Source organism: Mauremys mutica, chromosome 6 (assembly GCF_020497125.1).
Source record: "Mauremys mutica isolate MM-2020 ecotype Southern chromosome 6, ASM2049712v1, whole genome shotgun sequence".
In the NCBI taxonomy this organism is placed as follows: Eukaryota; Metazoa; Chordata; order Testudines; family Geoemydidae; genus Mauremys; species Mauremys mutica.
Genome location: NC_059077.1, coordinates 110226570 through 110244453, shown reverse-complemented (window position 1 = coordinate 110244453; position 17884 = coordinate 110226570). Strand labels below are relative to the sequence as shown.

The 17884-nt window shown below is 45.6% G+C and overlaps 2 protein-coding genes across 6 annotated transcripts in view; one reads left to right on the top strand and one right to left on the bottom strand.

The window, feature by feature from the left end:
• The window catches only part of IFT74 (intraflagellar transport 74), a 61107-nt gene extending 53639 nt beyond the window's left edge, over positions 1-7468 (bottom strand). The window contains exons 1-3 of one of the 4 annotated variants that reach the window (XM_045020653.1): positions 7451-7468; positions 3055-3198; positions 1578-1713 (exon numbers count right to left, since the gene is read on the bottom strand). In XM_045020653.1, the coding sequence (XP_044876588.1) occupies positions 1578-1713; positions 3055-3174 (256 nt within the window). In that variant the 5' untranslated portion in view covers positions 3175-3198; positions 7451-7468. Of the gene's footprint in view, positions 1-1577; positions 1714-3054; positions 3199-5613; positions 5930-7098; positions 7206-7450 lie in introns of those variants that run through there. The other 3 variants (XM_045020650.1, XM_045020652.1, XM_045020651.1) reach the window with 3 other exon arrangements.
• The window catches only part of PLAA (phospholipase A2 activating protein), a 28440-nt gene continuing 17810 nt past the window's right edge, over positions 7255-17884 (top strand). Inside the window, exons 1-5 of one of the 2 annotated variants that reach the window (XM_045020649.1) lie at positions 7255-7481; positions 13594-13787; positions 16692-16792; positions 16892-17012; positions 17381-17548. In XM_045020649.1, coding sequence (XP_044876584.1) covers positions 13616-13787; positions 16692-16792; positions 16892-17012; positions 17381-17548 — 562 coding nt within the window. In that variant the 5' untranslated portion in view covers positions 7255-7481; positions 13594-13615. Of the gene's footprint in view, positions 7482-7549; positions 7915-13593; positions 13788-16691; positions 16793-16891; positions 17013-17380; positions 17549-17884 lie in introns of those variants that run through there. The other variant, XM_045020648.1, reaches the window with a different exon arrangement.

Below are 17884 nucleotides of genomic sequence, written 5' to 3'. Positions count from 1 at the left end.
ACTTCCACGCTTTCTGTGATCCATGTCCTCGAGTCAAAATGTGACTTATTTGATGCTAGTGGTGATTTAGTGCATTCTAAAATTGGAGTATTAGAAAAGAGGGTAGATAATGTAGAACAGTCTACAAAATAACTGGAGAATAAAATTCACATTTTGCAAGATCAGGGTGAAAGTATAAAGTCTCTTACTGGAGTTCCTTTTTATACATAACAAACTATGGAATCATAAAATGGAAACTATAGAGAATAATATGAAATCCTGAAATTTTAGAATGTTAAAACTAACAGAAAACATTGAAGACGCCAAATCATTTAATGAATTTGCGTTAGTCTTACACAAATATTTGGGTTAGACATTTGACTCACTTCTGTATGTTTTGAAATGATTTAGGATTCCCATTTAAATTGTTACCCTGTCTCTCTTATTCTGACGCTTCACAAATTTGGGGAACTCTTATTGTTATGATTCATAAAGAGTCATAAGAATAACCTGAAGTTATAAAAGAGATTTTAAAGATTATTTTAAAGATACGTATTTTCTCTGAACTTGTAAAATCTACTTATACACAGATAAGAAACTTTTGACTTTGCAATCAGAATTTTTTCTTTGGTGTTAAAGCTGTTAGGATCTTTATCAACTAAATCTTTCTCCAATTGTAAATAAGGAAATATAATCAAACTCAAGATACAATATATTTTCTAAGTCCTTAGACCAGGGCCATAATCACTATATGCCATTCATCCTGTACCCTGAGGGCCAACATTTGTTCTCAATTACAGCAATGTAAATTTAGAGTATGTCCACTTAATGAGTCACTCTGAATTTTCACTGTGGTAACTGAAAAAAGAATTTCTCCTAAAAAGAGAGATGGAATCACATGATGACCCATTCATTCACTATGTAACCCTGCCTCATTCAATACACAAAATACACGTTTGCATAATTAAAGCATATCATAAAGCACTAGCACAAGAAGCAGACTTTTGAGTGCTTCACTTTGCAACCTTAATTTTCTTTCTAGAAACCTACAGATATTCCACACAGAAACTATGCTAAGAGAAAAACCGATAAAACACAGACAAATAACATGGAACTATTTTCTAGACATTTGTAAGACCCTCTGTCTTGCACAAGATGTGTACTCGGGAGGCTGGTTCATTTGCCCCCTTGCCTCATTCAATACGCACATTAGTAGATCATATAGATAAGGCAAAGCTCCAAATTCCACAAGAACATCAAACTTTCTATGGAATGAGACAAGGCTAAGATTCCATACACACCCACCCTTATGCTTGCATAATATGAACAGAATATAGTAAGGCCGTTATTCAAATATGTGCAAGCCATATTTTTAAATCCCTATACATTCTGCCAAATCTGCCCAAGGACCTCGAAAAGGCACATGTCTGACCTAGTGACTATCTCATTGCCAAATTTCAAGTTTCTGTCCCAAACTAGAGGCACTAGAGCCATAAAAGATCCTCTGCCGTCCAGTTTCCCCAAATTGTATTGCTTCATTGACAGTGTTAAAAACACTTTCCTGTACTAAGATGAGAATTCTTCATATATTAAAATACCTTTCACTCCAGTTTTCATTCCACTTAACCCTTGTTGTGTCACTGGACGGTCTGCAACTTTAATTTGAGATGACAACACCCCTCCAGTACCTAGGAGACCACCACGAGTACCAGGCCTTGATGTACCAGGAGGCATCTAGACAAAGACAACAGAATAATAAACCAGTTGTTATATTTATGTGGTTGTTAAGAGAACATTTAACATTTAAAAGCTTGTCTGGACTGTTCTAAAAATTAGAAACTAACATACGTATTCTACTTAGTACATTAGATCTTTAGCAGTATTTTTCTTGCAGGTGATAATTTATACCAAAAATGTTAGAAGTAAATCTAAATACTATAATACTAGCAAATCAAAACCTCTAGTACAGACATCTCTTTATATTTGTTTTTGAGACTCAAGGCTATTTTATTTGCATTCTCAATGTTCTTTTTCTCCCTCAGGTTTGACCTCTGCCCAAATGGTAGTGTAAACTGAATTCCCACTGTTCTGCTTATCATGTTGTGTGGTTATCCTTTAGCAGTTAGTTCCAATAACACCCTTCCCCGTTCCCCCGCATTAGATTTAAAAAAATCGATTCAGTGAGACTGTTATTTTAATTGTCAGGTATAGCATGATTGATTTTCCTGTCCAAAATCTCCATGAAGCTCAGGTTTCTACTTATGTGTGGAGAAAAGCATACAAGTCTCATTCTCATGCCTCACATATAATGCTTCCCTTTATTGAAATCAGCTACTCTTTATTAAAATCTCCTATTTCAACAGAGGTGTAGGCTAAAACTAGCCTACTGGCTACCGAAAAGTGCATAAATTAAGGAAGAACAATTTGTTGCTCTTCCAAACAAATGTCTCTAGTTTGGTTGGAGAGGACAGGCTGTTAGGGAAGAGCCAAGTCTTTCTAACCATGGATTGAACTGTGAAAGCGAAAGTCCAACCCTATTTATTCTAGTCCCAAAGTGCATCAGCAGATGCCTTAGGACTTCTGCAAAATGCATTTTGCTCCTTTGAGGATACCAGATGTGGGATGCACTAAGCTTGTAGATCCAGTAATCTTTTAAGAACTGTGGGCTTGACCTTTACTTGGCCTTTGCAGGCCATACCAGAATAAAAGGACCAGAGGCAATCTGAAGACCCAGAGTAAATTACTCCCATGACATGAACAAAATCATAGGGGAAGGCAACTGACGAAGGGTGACTTGATACCTCTCTAACAAACCAGATCTTTTTGCTTTTTCCACTTGTGACTCTAAAAGATATATTTCATCCAATATATGGCAATAACAGCTTCCAACCCACCTCCTTTAACATACAACAGACAAATCTTCTTGGAACGAAGAAAGAAATATGAAATACCAAAAAAGAATACAAACTGCTACCTTCAATTACAATTACTGCTGGCACACAAGTCTTCAGGAGAAAAAAAATCAGGATAAAATCTAAACATTCAAAACAAACATATTAAATCACTTTAACACACCCCTGTTCCCATTCTGGCTGCTGATGGCGTCCGTAACAAGGATGAAGAAGGCCTGGCTGTGAGCCCAACTCCTCCTCTTGAAGTAGGACGAGCTGTAGGTGGCTTGTGATTGCTTGCCATTTTCTATTTATTTTAAACTTCTCTCTGGAAAGAAACAGATGATGTCCTTTAATTAGAACTGATCCTTTATTAGTAAGGATCCTTTACATTACTAAGGGAGCCTGTTGTGTGTTGGGAGAGGAATGGAGGGTGTTGGACAGTTGAGGGGTGTGAGGAACGTGTAGCGGATGTAAGGTGGTACTAGGGTATACAGGGAGTATAAATAATGGGTGATGCTGGGGGGAGTACTGGGTATATAGGGAGTACTGTGGGAATACTAGAAATACTTGAGTGGGTGGGGAGTATAAGGTGCAGCACAAGGAATGTGGGGGAATACAGGGAGCAGAAGGAAGTATAAGAGGTGGCACTGTAAGTTGTGTGGATTACAGTGGGGCTATTAGGGGGATGGGTGGGTAGCCAGGGTGACACAGGGAGGATGGGGGTATTGGGTGCTAGTGTTGAGGGGGGATTTACAGGTGGCACTGCAGTATGTGGGGGAATACAGGCTGGCACTGGGGGCTGTGGGAGATACAAGTGTGGATGGGCTATGACAGGGATCAGCAACCTTTGGCACGGGGCCCGCCAGGGTTTGTTTACCTGCCATGTCCGCAGGTTCAGCTGATCGCAACGGTTCACCGACCCAGGCCAATGGGGGCTCTGGGAAGCGGCACGGGTTGACGGACGTGCTGGCTGCCGCTTCCCGGAGACTCGACTCTTCCCTAACAGTAGAGGTGTACTTCTTAACAGCTCCTCATGCCCCCAACACCACCTCAGTATCTCCAGTGCCACCTTATATTCCCCTCACACCTCCAGTGCCACCCCATATGCCTCACAGAGCCCTAGTACCCCCATCTCTCCAGTGCCACCCCAGTATCACCTAACAGTTCCCATAGCCCAGGGATCGGCAACCTTTGCCATGTGGCCCGGGCCAGTTTGTTTACCTGCCACGTCCGCAGGTTTGGCTGATCGTGGCTCCCACTGGCTGCAGTTCGCCGCTTCAGGCCAATGGGGGCTCCGGGAAGCGGCACGGGTTGAGGGATGTGCTGGCTGCCGCCTCCCGCCACCCACATTGGCCTGAAGTGGCAAACTAGGGCTCTGTGAGGAATATGGGGTGGCACTGGAGGTGTGAGGGGAATATAAGGTGGCACTGGAGATACTGAGGTGGTATTGGGGGCATGAGGGGCTGTTAAGAAGTACACCTCTACTGTTAGGGAAGAGTCAAGTCTACCTCGATATAACGCTGTCCTTGGGAGCCAAAAAATCTTATCGCGTTATAGGTGAAACCGTGTTATATTGAACTTGCTTTGATCCACCGGAGTGTGCAGCCCTGCCCCTCAGGAGCACTGCTTTACCGCGTTATATCTGAATTTGTGTTACATCCCGATAAAACACGACCCGATATAGGTGTACTAGGAATGACACGGGGGCTATGGGAGGTAACAGGGGTGGCACTGGGAAAGATGGGGTACTAGGGCTGTGGGGAGAATATGGGCTGGTACTGGGAGTGTGGCGAGAATTCAAATGGGTACTGGGATAGTGCTGGGAGCTTTGGGGTACTGGGGTGGCACTAGGGTCAGTGGGGATTGTTAAGGAGTACTAGGAGTGACACGGGTGAGAGTAGGGTTGCCGACCCTTCAGGATTGGCCTGGAGTCTCCAGGAATTAAAGATTAATCTTTAATTAAAGATCATGTCATGTGATGAAATCTCCAGGAATACATCCAGGAACGATGGGGTCTAAGTTAGCTGTTACCACTCAAGAAAGACATCTTGGAGTCATTGTGGATAGTTCTCTGAAATCATCCACTCAATGTGCCGTGGCAGTCAAAAAAGCGAACAGAATGTTGGGAATCATCAAGAAAGGGATGGATAATAAGACAGAAAATATGATATTCCCTCTATATAAATCCACGGTACGCCCACACCTTGAATACTGTATGCAGATGTGGTCGCCTCATCTCAAAAAAGATATATTAGAATTGGAAAAGGTTCAGAAAAGGGCAACAAAAATGATTAGGGGTATAGGACGGCTTCCGGATGAAGAGAGATTAATCAGACTGGGATTTTTCTGCCTGGCAAAGAGGTGACTAAGGGGGGATATGACAGAGGTCTATAAAATCATGAGTGGTATAGAGAAAGTAAATAAGAAAGTGTTATTTACCCATTCTCATAATACAAGAACAAGGGACCACCAAATGAAATTAATAGGCAGCAGGTTTAAAACAAACACAAGAAAATATTTTTTCACGCAACACACTGTCAACCTCTGGAACTGCTTACCAGAGGGTGTTGTGAAGGCCAATACTGTAACGGGATTCAAAAGGGAACTAGATAGATTCATGGAAGATGGGCCCATCAATGGCTATTAGTCAGGATGGGCAGGAATGGTGCCCCTAGCCTCTGTTTGCCAGAAGCTGCGACTGGGTGATAACCTGTCTGTTCATTCCCTTTGGGGCACTTACCATTGGCCACTGTCGGAGGACAGGATACTGGGCTTGATGGATCTTTGGTCTGACCCAGGATGGCCGTTCTTATGTTCTTATCAACCAAAATTGGCAACCCTAGTTGTGGGGAGTACTAGGGGTGGCACTGGAGGGGTTCGAGAAGTGGTTGGGCTATGGAGACTGTTAGGGAGCACCAGGGGCGGCAATGGGAGTTACTAGAGTGGGGCTAGGGACAGGGGCTTCTACAGGTAGTGCTGGGGGTACTAGGAATGGAGCTGGTGGGTGTGGGCACTAGGGATGGGGACGGTGCATGGGGGCACTAGGGGCGGCGCTAGGGGGGGCGGGCACTGGGCACTAGGGTGGCGCTCGGGGGGGGCACTAGGGATGGAGGCGGTGCATGGGGGCACTAGGGGCGGCGCTCGGGGGGGGGCACTGGGCACTAGGGGCGGCACAGGGGCACTAGGGTGGCGCTGGGGGGGCGCACCGGGCACTAGGGTGGCGCTCGGGGGGGGGCACTAGGGATGGAGGCGGTGCATGGGGGCACTAGGGTGGCGCTGGGGGGGGCACACCGGGCACTAGGGTGGCGCTGGGGGGGCGCACCGGGCACTAGGGTGGCGCTGGGGGGGGGGCACTAGGGATGGAGGCGGTGCATGGGGGCACTAGGGGCGGCGCTGGGGGGGGCGGGCACTGGGCACTAGGGGCGGCGCAGGGGCACTAGGGTGGCGCTGGGGGGGGGGCGGGGCACTAGGGATGGAGGCGGTGCATGGGGGCACTAGGGGCGGCGCTCGGGGGGGGCACTGGGCACTAGGGGCGGCGCAGGGGCACAAGGGTGGCGCTGGGGGGGCGCACCGGGCACTAGGGTGGCGCTCGGGGGGGCTAGGGTGGCGCTGGGGGGGGCACACCGGGCACTAGGGTGGCGCTGGGGGGGGCGCACCGGGCACTAGGGTGGCGCTGGGGGGGGGGGCACTAGGGATGGAGGCGGTGCATGGGGGCACTACGGGCGGCGCTCGGGGGGGCACTGGGCACTAGGGGCGGCGCTCGGGGGGGCACTAGGGTGGCGCTCGGGGGGGGGGGCGCACCGGGCACTAGGGTGGCGCTCGGGGGGGGCGCACCGGGCACTAGGGGGGCGCTCGGGGGGGGCGCACCGGGCACTAGGGTGGCGCACCGGGCACTAGGGGGGCGCTCGGGGGGGGCGCACCGGGCACTAGGGTGGCGCTCGGGGGGGGCACACCGGCGGCGCAGGGGCACTAGGGTGGCGCTGGGGGGGGCGCACCGGGCACTAGGGTGGCGCTCGGGGGGGGGGGGCGCACCGGGCACTAGGGTGGCGCTCGGGGGGGGGCACCCTAGGGTGGCGCTGCGAGGTGGCTCCCTCCCGGGACGGTCACGGGAAGAGTCGGATCCGGGCCCGTAGCGGTTGCGCGCCAGGCCGGAGCGCGGGGTCCCGCCCTAGCGGGAGGGGCCCCCAGCGCGGGCCGCGGTCGGATCCCGGCCCCGCGCTCTCACCCGAGTCGGCCGCGCTCCAGGGCCAGTTGGAGCCGATTTACCTCCTAGCCGACCCGTCCCCACGCGCCGCCAGTATCACAGCAACCGACCAACCCCGCCCCACCGGCTCCAGCAGCCAATCATCCCCCGCGCTCCTTCCGCTCTCGCGAGGTTCTGAAATCCCGCCGCCTCCAACCGCCGGGAGAGAGAACGAGCGCCCCACCCCCGCGCTGAGAGTACAGCGTTTACCCCACTAAAGGGAGAGGGGGGAGGGACCGCAGCACAGACAGGCGCTGGGAAAGGACCGTCGGACACTGCACGGTGCAAGTCCCAACTCGCGAAGCGTTCCGCGCGGGCTGTAATAAGGGCCTACCAATCCCAGCATGCTAAGCGCCAGCTCTAATGTACGTGGGCTACTGTGACTACAACTCCCGGCACACATCGCGCCATCTCCCACCTGGTCTTTCCTCTCGACCTGGCGCTGCGCATGCCGGGATCTGCAGTCCCCACCCCTTCCACGCGCTCCATGGCCCCGGGGGCGGCGGCCCGGCACTTGTTGATGACGGCTTCCGGCGGCGGCGGGGAGGGCTGTTGTTGCTGTGTCAGGGTCTCGCCTCGCGGTGCCTCCGCTGCCCGCCGGCTGTCCCGGGCTGATAGGAGATTTCCAGCTGCGGGCAGCGCCGCGGCCATGGCGAGCGCGGGCGGCACGTACCGGCTCCGCTGCTCCGTGGTGGGACACGAGCTGGACGTGCGGGGCTTGAGTCCCGGCCTGTTCCCGCCGGGCGGCTTCGTGTCTGTGTCCCGGGACCGAACCGCCCGGCTGTGGGCCCCCGACGGGTGAGTGCTGAGGGGACCGGGCCCCGCACTGTTGTGCTCCGCTCTCCCCTAGAAGCGGAAGCCGCAGCCGCTTGGGCTCCCTGTGGCCCGCGCCCCCCAGTCCTGTGCTGCGCCGACAGCAGGCCTGCGGGAGGGCGAATCTGGGGGATCTCCTTTAACCCAGCCTCCCCCAAGCTGTAATCGGGGCTCTTGTGCCCCCGCCAACCCCAGGACTAGCTCTGACATTTCCTCCTCGGCTCTAAGAGCCAAACTCTGCCCTGGCTCCTCACTTTGGGAGTTGGGGGTACGTGTCTCACAGCTGAGTCTGGCCATAAGCGTTCAGAATCGGAGTGCAAAGGAGTTATAACCTCTCTCTTCTTTCTGCGGCTGGTCTTAGCTGCTACTTATATGGAGGTGTGTGTTTTAAAATAGATTACAGCCTTAGTGGCTTGCCCGGTGCGTTTTCTAACCACCTTGTGAATCTCTCAATTTCATAACGACCCTGTGGAGTGAGCAGACTTGTGGTTGCTCTGTATCAGGGCTTTTTGTGCAGAGTCTGCCCCAGTTGGATAGCTGGCTGCTCTATGAGTGTAGTCCTTGTGTCTACTTTCTGGGGAATTCAGGGAATGATGCTCTTATAGGTCATTTTATCTCAATAGCTCAGAATGCTGTACATTTATGTCGCTCCCATAAATGTGTGAATCCTGTTTATTGATGGGCTTACTGAAGCAATAAGAGATAAAAGTGATACTGTAAACTTAGTTTTTAAAAATAAAGTCATTCAAGTTTTTGACAGGTCAGTGTTCTAAAATTTTTAAATTCTTTTCACAGATTTTTTTAAAAGGGTATTTCTGCTTTGTTTAATGTTCACAATGGTCTGTTCAGCAAGTTAGAAACTGAATATACAGATATTGTGTGCGCTGACACTACTTATACACAAAGTACAGTTCAGTGCGCAAAACAAACTGAAAAAGTAAGGTAAACCTTTTTGTTGACTGCTTTCAGTTATAAAAATCTTAGGTGTTAAAAACAGCTGTACACTTTCGTTTCTAAGTAGCCTTGCCAGGGTCACACTGTGAGTCATTGAATTGAAACTAAGAGAGCAAGTCAGAAATTGAAACTGAGAGCTGATTCTCAGTCCTTTGTTATAATCAGTAGATGTACTGCTATGTAGTCAGGGGTAGGCAGCCTATGGCACGTGTGCTGAAGGCGGCACACAAGCTGATTTTTCAGTGACACACACTGACTGGGTCCTGGCCACCGGTCCGGGGGGCTCTGCATTTTAATTTAATTTTAAATGAAGCTTCTTAAACATTTTAAAAACCTTATTTACTTTAAATACAACAACTTTAGTTATATATTATAGACTTATAGAAATAGACCTTCTAAAAATGTTAAAATGTATTACTGGCACGTGAAACCTTAAATTAGAGTGAATAAATGAAGACTCGGCACACCACTTCTGAAAGGTTGCCGACCCCTGATTTAGTGGGTATGCACTTTCTTTTCTAACAGAGAGTGGAAAGAGAAGCAATTGACAAGTTCATCTGACTATTTTGCCAGGAGGCTGTCATATAAAACTGTGATTTGCGTGAGGGAAAGTTTTACTGGAGGGATAGACTCTTAAAATTTCCTAACAACTTTATCACAAAGGAGGGATTTGTCCTTTCTTCCAAATAAATATGACAGCTCTTTTTAGTTCTCCTCCTCTATGTTAATGATCACAATGTGGGTAATAGCAATATGTCCACTTTAGGACATTATAGAGATACAGCGGAAAGGGATCAATGCATAAACTATCATATACAAATTTTTGGCTGCACCTGGGGTTGCTGTAGCCCTTTATTCTTCTACTTTTTGGTGGAGGAGAGGTTTAGCTGACTACTGAGACTTCCACTATTGTGCGTATTGTGACTTCAACCTACATGTAGCATTTGAGAAGTTGAAGGAACGGGTGGGAGGGGAAGATCATGATTTTTATAAGAAAGCCTTTGGAGTATGGGGTTTAAATAACATTTTCACTGATTCCTGTGCATCTGAGACATTCAAGGAGGTAGAGAGACAGCTGCATACAATACCTGGAAAGTTGAGTTTAAAGTTGTTTCAGGTTCAGTACATGCCAACTTTTGTAGTTTGCCAGATTTTTATATTTTTAATTACTGTTTTTCTCAACTAGACTGGCTGTTCAGAGGAAGTCTTGAAACTGTGTACAGAGAGCGGTCAAATATTGTGTAAACAAACCTAAAAATAGAAATATTATTCTCCTTTAATCTCTAATTTATTTTAATATTAGGTGTGTCTTCTATCTAAAGGTTTTTTGTTTTTCTTTTTTAACCTAGAAGTGTGAATTTTTAGTTGACATTCTTTTAAAATATGAATATTTCAAAGTAAATGTTTTTTGGCCAATTATGGTGTAGCTGTGAAAAACCCCAAATCAGAATGTGGAAGAAAACAGTATTACAGCAGGCACTTTGTAGGTTGAGTATCAGAGGGGTAGCCGTGTTAGTCTGGATCTGTAAAAGCAGCAAAGAGTCCTGTGGCACCTTATAGACTAAAAGACGTTTTGGAGCATGAGCTTTCGTGGGTGAATGAAGTGGGTTTTCACCCATGAAAGCTCATGCTCCAAAATGTCTGTTCGTCTATAAGGTGCCACAGGACTCTGCTGCTTTTGTAGGTTGAGACGCTTACAATTGTTCAAAACTTCAAAAATCTGTTTTTTTAGCTCTTCAGGTTATAGACTCATAGACTTTAAGGTCAGAAGGGACCATTTATGATCGTCTAGTCTGACCTCTTGCACGATGCAGGCCACAGAATCTCACCCACCCACTCCTGTTAAACCCCTAACCTATGTCTGAGCTATTGAAGTCCTCAAATTGTGGTTTAAAGACTTCAAGGTGCAGAGAATCCTCCAGCAAGTTACTTGTTCCACACGCTGCAGAGGAAGGCAAAAAACCCCCAGGGCCTCTGCCAGTCTGCCCTGGAGGAAAATTCCTTACTTACCCCAAATATGGCGATCAGCTAAACTCTAACCATGTGGGCAAGACTCACCAGCCAGACACCCAGGAAAGAATTCTCTGTAGTAACTCAGATCGCATCCTCTCTAACATCTCATCACAGGCCATTGGGGATATTTACCGCTAATAGTCAAAGATCAATTAATTGCCAGAATTAGGCTATCCCATCATACCATCCCCTCTATAAGCTTATCAAGTTTTGTCTTGAAGCCAGATGTCTTTTGCCCCCATTGCTCCCCTTGGAAGGCTGTTCCAGAACTTCACTCCTCTGATGATTAGAAACCTTTGTCTAATTTCAAGTCTGAACTTCTTGATGGCCAGTTTATATCCATTTGTTCTTGTGTCCACATTGGTACTGAGCTTAAATAATTCCTCTCCCTCCCTGGTATTTATTCCTCTGATATATTTAGAGAGAGCAATCATATCCTCAGCCTTCTTTTGGTTAAGTTAAACAAGCCAAGCTCTTTGAGTCTCCTTTCATAAAACAGTTTTTCCATTCCTCAGATCATCCTAGTAGCCTTTCTCTGTACCTGTTCCAGTTTGAATTCATCCTTCTTAAACATGGGAGACCAGAACAGCACACAGTATTCCAGATGAGGTCTCGCCAGTGCCTTGTATAATGGTACTAACACCTCCTTATCGCTACTGGAAATACCTCACCTGATGCATCCCAAGACCACATTAGCTTTTTTCATGGCCATATCACATTGGCTGCTCATAGTCCTGTGATCAACCAATACTCCGAGGTCCTTCTCCTCCTCCGTTACTTCCAACTGATGCGTCCCCAGCTTGTAACAAACATTCTTGTTATTAATCCCTAAATGCATGACCTTGCACTTTTCACTATTAAATTTCATCCTATTACTATTACTCTGGTTTACAAGGTCATACAAATCTTCTCTGTATTGGCAATATCTTCCAGCTTTGTGTCATCTACAAACTTTATTAGCACATTCCCACTTTTTGTGCCAAGGCCAGTAATAAAAAGATTAAATAAGATTGGTCCCCAAACTGATCCCTGAGGAACTCCACTAGTAACCTCCCTCCAGCCTGACAGTTCACCTTTCAGTATGACCCGTTGTAGTCTCCCCTTTAACCAGTTCCTTATCCACCTTTTTCCAATTTAGCTAATAATTCCCCATGTGGAACATATCAAATGCCTTACTGAAATCGAGGTAAATTAGATTCACTGTTTCCTTTGTCTAAAAAAGATCAGGTTGGTTTGGCACTATGTACCTTTTGTAAAACCATGTTGTATTTTGTCCCAATTACCATTGACCTCAATGTCCTTAACTACTTTGTCCTTCCAAATTTTTTCCAAGACCTTGCATACTACAGATGTCAAACTAACAGGCCTGTAGTTACCCGGATCACTTTTTTTCCCTTTCTTAAAAATAGGAACTATGTTAGCAATTCTCCAATCATATGGTACCACCCCTGAGTTTACAGATTCATTAAAAATTCTTGTAGTCCTCAAGCCCTCAGCGTTTCTCGTACATGCTTATAAAGGTATATACCTAATCATGCTTAAGCATGAGTATGAAAGTGCATACTTAGGCCTTGATCCAGCAAAAGACTTTGTTCAGGCAGTCCCCCATTGAAGCCACTTGTACTTCACATTGGGGAGAGGGGGAGGAACAAGAAAGAGGAGGAGGTTTGTTGCCCAGGCACAGTCAATTACAGGATTGGGGCCTTAGTCTGCAGTAGTAACAGGCAGCTTTTTGCCAGCTGGCACAAGTCTTCTAATGACACAAGCATAAATAACTTGCTGATTGGTGTCTTATTAGTTATAGAAGAATGATCTTTTCTTAAAAAAATAAAAAAGACTTGAAAATTCAAAACAGAGAACTATTAATGCAACATAAAAGTTGTATGATGCATTACAGAAATCTTGACTTGTGATTACAAGGTATTTTAGATACTAGATTAAAATATTATATTGTATTATTTGATAGATTATATTACATCAAATATTTCCTTTTCTTAGGCTTGTCTCAGGAAGCTTATATTATTGTTAAATGTAACCAGATGGGTTATGGAAACAATTTCAACCCACACTCTGACTATAATAAGGGAAACTGATGTAAAATAAAATTAAGGGGATATTACAAAATGAATATTTAAAAAGCTAACTGCATGTGTAGGAAGGGGGAAACAAATCATTGGAAAGTAGGAAACTTCCCATTTGCAGCATGGGCCTTAATAAGTATTAAATAGAATGGAAGAAAAAAACTGATTTTTGGAGGGAACTTGTAAACATTTGTCAGTGCTAAGTGGCAATCAGTAAGATTTTAAGAAATATGATTATCAAGTTAACTTTATTTCTGTATTTATTAATCTCAATTTCTGTAGCTATTTAAATCATTTAGTATTTTATCTTCTGCTTGTGCAAACACTTCTCAGTACTTTTAAAAAATATATGTGGGATTCAGTAAAATACTTGACATTCAAAAATCTTTATCAAGAAAAATCCTTCTATTCTATGTGTAACATTATAGAAGTAGTGGCTTTACTTCTTGACTCCTTTAGGCTATTTGTAAATAAATGGCCAGGCTTAAATATTGTCATATATATATAAAATCAGTCCAAGAGTTTTTGAATATAAAGTGCATTCTGTAGCTTAAATTAATTTGTTTTATTTTATGATTCTGTAAATGTAAATTTATTGATCTATACGTCTGTTTAGTCCTAACAGGGGGTTTACTGAAATGCATTGTATGAGAGGCCACTCCAATTTTGTATCTTGTGTATGCATCATACCTTCAAGTGACATCTATCCTCGTGGGCTAATTGCAACAGGTGGAAATGACCATAATATTTGCATCTTCACACTGGACAACACAGCTCCACTCTATGTCCTTAAGGGTCACAAAAACACTGGTAAGTATAGGTCTTGTTTTATAATTCCCCTTGCAAAAACTGGAACTAATGCAAATTGTCTTTAACTTGGTTAAAATAAAATATGGCTTATAAAATGTGACTTTTGTAAGACTTAGAATTCTGTAGTATTTTTCCATGAGGAATTACTTCCAAATATGGCTATCGGCAGGTTTTATATAATCCAGATTCTCTGTAAACTAGTCACAGTAACTCTCATGTTTTCAACAGAGCAAGGCATAGCTATCATAATATATAATTATTTATGTGAATTAATAATATTTGTGCTGTAGTATCACCTAGGAGCCTCAGTATTGAAGTAGGGCCCCACTTGGGACTTTACAAGCTGTTAAAAAACGATGAGCCCTGCTCCAAACTTGACTGTCCAGGGAACAAAGAAAGTTGGCCCTGGGATTGTGGAATACTTCTGAAAGCCTCCCAGAGCATGAGTCAAATGGGGCTGCATCTGCACTGCAAAGCATTAGGGCTTGATTCCTGGGTCCAGGCCCTGGCTTAGAGTGATTTGTGTGTAGATGGAAGGGGGGTTGGCCTTGAGCCTGAGTTCAAACGCTGGGCTTACATTGCAGTGTAGACATATCCTCATGCCCGTGGCTGACCTGTGTCAGCTGATTTGGGCTTGAAGGGTTTGGGTTGCAGGGCTATAAAATTTCAGTGTAGATGTTTGGGGACCCACCTCCTCGCAGTGCCAGCCAGGCGTGTTTTGCTGCAGTTATTCTCCCTGACTCCAGTAGGAGAGAGACTTGTTTGTGCTTAATTGAGAGTCAGCTCCCTGACACCTCCAGTCTGTTAGCTACCCAATTAATCTCTGGGCTGTGTAAACCCTTATGTTGCCTTGGAGGTTAACAGTAGGTATACCCCAGACTAGACGTGGACAAACTACGGCCTGCGGGACCGTCCTGCCTGGCTCCTGAGCTCCCGGCTGAGGAGCCTAGCACCCGGCCCCTCCCCCGCTGGCCTCTGCAGCCACGCGGCTGTGCGAGCCGCACTCTGGCCCGCTGCTCCTGCTGGGCAGCGTGGGGAGCACAGCTGGCTCTGGCTGGGTGTCACGGCTGCAAGCTCCTGCTGCTGGTAAGGGGGCAGGGAGCGGGGTGGGGGGGTTGGGTAAGGGAGCAGGGAGTCCTGGGGGGCAGTCTGGGAGGAGGGGGCGATTGGATGGGGTGTAGATTCTCTGGGGGTGGTCAGGGGATGGGGAACAGGGAGGGTTGGGAGTGGGAGTCCCGGGGAGCCTGCCAGGGGGTGGGGATGTGGATAGGGGTCGGGGCAGTCAGGGGACAGAGAGCAGGGAGGTTGGATAGGGGGCGGGGGTTCCAGGAGGGAACGGTCAGGGGACAAGGAGCAGGGGGGGTTGGATGGGTTGGAGGTTCTGAGGGGGGGCAGTCAGGAGGCAGGAAGTGGGAGGGGGCGGATGGGGGTGGCGGCCAGGCTGTTTGGGGAGGCACAGCCTTCCTTACCTGGCCCTCCATACAGTTGTGCAACCCCGATGTAGCCCTTGGGCCAAAAGTTTGCCCATCCCTGCCCCAGACCCAAGACTTTGAAGCGTTCCCCTGTTGTGTTCAGACTCTTATCCACTCATACTAATACCAGGTATGCTGTCCCCAAGGGTATAGTAGATACATCAGCTTGAATGATTCGACTTGGGATCAGTTCCTTGTGCAATACCAAAGCACTGAGATCTACTTATAGTGAGAACAATCCTAAGTTTATCATCAAAAATCAAGATTTAAGACATACAGTAGAAACTCTGAGTTAAGAACTGACCAGTTAATCACACACCTCATTTGGAACCGGAAGTACACAATCAGGCAGCAGCAGAGACCCTCTCTTCTCCACCCCCACTCCTCCCCCAAAAATACAGTACTGTTTTAAATGTAAACTACTAAAAAAAAAAAGGGGGTGGGGGTGGGGGAGGAGAACCATTTTTCTTCTGCATAGTAGTTTCAAAGCTATATTAAGTCAATCTTCAGTTTGTAAATTTTTGAAAGAACAACCATAATATTTTGTTCAGCATTATGAACAGCCTCCATTCTTGAGGTATTCATAATGCTGCAGTTCTACTTTAGTGAGTAAGGATAATGAAACCAGAAGGGTTACATATAAAATCAAATCAATACATGCTTTCTAGAGGCTAAACTTAATAGACTAACCTCCTGTCTAGAGCCTTTTTGTCGTGCCCCCCCGCATTCTTCCCCCCATGTCCTTTTGCAGTGACTCTTACCAAGTTTGGTTGGCATCCCGTTTTTATGTAAATGTGGTGTTTGTTTACTTCCTGCTGTAGTTCAGTCTCTAGTGTATTGCCTCCCTGTTGACTTCATATGTAAATTGGGTTTCCAATGTATTGGCTTACTATGCTTAACTTACCTGTGAACCGAGACAGGTGAATATACAACCTTTGTCTGGCAGAAACCTGTTTGTGAGCCCTGTCTAGATTCAGACTTTAGGAACATATTTTCATTATACATCTATTTCACAATGACATTAATGATCAGCATGATGCTTGCTTTCATTTAAGCTCTTACATTACATCATTGGTGGATAAATACCACGAAAGCTGTGTGCTAGGTGTAGTAAGTTAGTCATGCCTGCTAGGAGTTGCTGTTACAGAACAGTGAACCGTTTGCCACCCGGCTCCAATGGTCCTCTGTGTCACAGAGATGTCCTCTGAAGAAATTAGTTCTAGTTAGTACTGTGACTGAAGGTATGCTAATTTCCCTTTCCAAAGTAGAAGAGGAAAGGACCAAAAGCTTGCCCTGGAAATAAGTTTAAAAAAGATTACATTCCATGAATATGTGCTGCTAACATAAGAAAAATCTCCTTCCATATGTTACTGGAATAAGAAAGGAGCAGAGGATAGGAATGTGTCAATGCTGATTTGAATGTTTGTTCCAGTTTGCAGCCTTTCATCTGGGAAATTTGGCACATTGCTTAGTGGCTCATGGGATACCACAGCTAAAGTCTGGTTGAATGACAAATGCATGATGACATTACAGGTATAGTAGTTCTTCATGCGTATATCAAATAATGAATAATTGAACATCTTTGTAAATTCAGTTGTTCTCTAGCTATTCTAACACTGTTCTTGTTCACAGGGTCACACAGCTGCAGTATGGGCAGTGGAAATACTGCCTGAGCAGGGATTAATGTTGACTGGTTCAGCTGACAAAACTATTAAACTATGGAAAGCAGGCAGATGCGAGAGAACATTCAATGGTAAGTATTTGGGTAAAATTGAGAGTATTTTCTAATCTGACATCTTTATAAATCAACTTCCAGTTAGTGAAAATTTAATTGATTGATCCAGTTAGTGAAAATTTAATGGATTGAAGTAACTTAATATTTAGACCAAGATTTTAAAAAGTGACTAGTGGTTTTTGGGTACCCAACTTGAGACACGTTAAAGAGGCCTAATTTTCAGAAAGTGCTAAGCAAAGGAATTTTTTTTTAAAGCTGGATCTTTATTAAACATCAGTTTCTAGGAAAAGAAATGAGATATCAATACCTTATTTTTCAATGTTAAGCTGCTGCTGCTGAAAGCAATATTTGGTTATTCATAAAACCTTTTCCTTTCCTTTATAAAGGACACGAAGATTGTGTGAGAGGGTTAGCGATTTTAAGTGACACAGAATTTCTTTCCTGTGCTAATGATGCCAGTATTCGAAGGTGGCAGATCTCGGGCGCGTGTCTTCAAATTTATTACGGACATACAAATTATATATACAGCATATCTGTCTTCCCTCATTGTAAAGGTAAGACTTGTCTTCCAAAGTAAAATAGCAGAATAGCTTTTCAAAGTGAATGGTAGTTCTGGTACCATTATATAATCTGAGTTCTTTCATCAGCATTCTATTTTCTGTATTTTTCAGTTTGGACAGTGAACATGACACTGCAGGAGAAATGTTCTTGAACATCTGGGTTCAAAACTGTTCAGAAAATAGATATGAGCCAAAAGGTCCTGGGAATCAGGTGAAGTCCTGTCCCGCTGAAGTCAATGGCAGAACTCCCATTGACTTCAACAGGGCCAGGATTTCAGTCCGGGTTGCCATCTACCTATCAGTACCATCGCATAGAGCAAAAATGATACT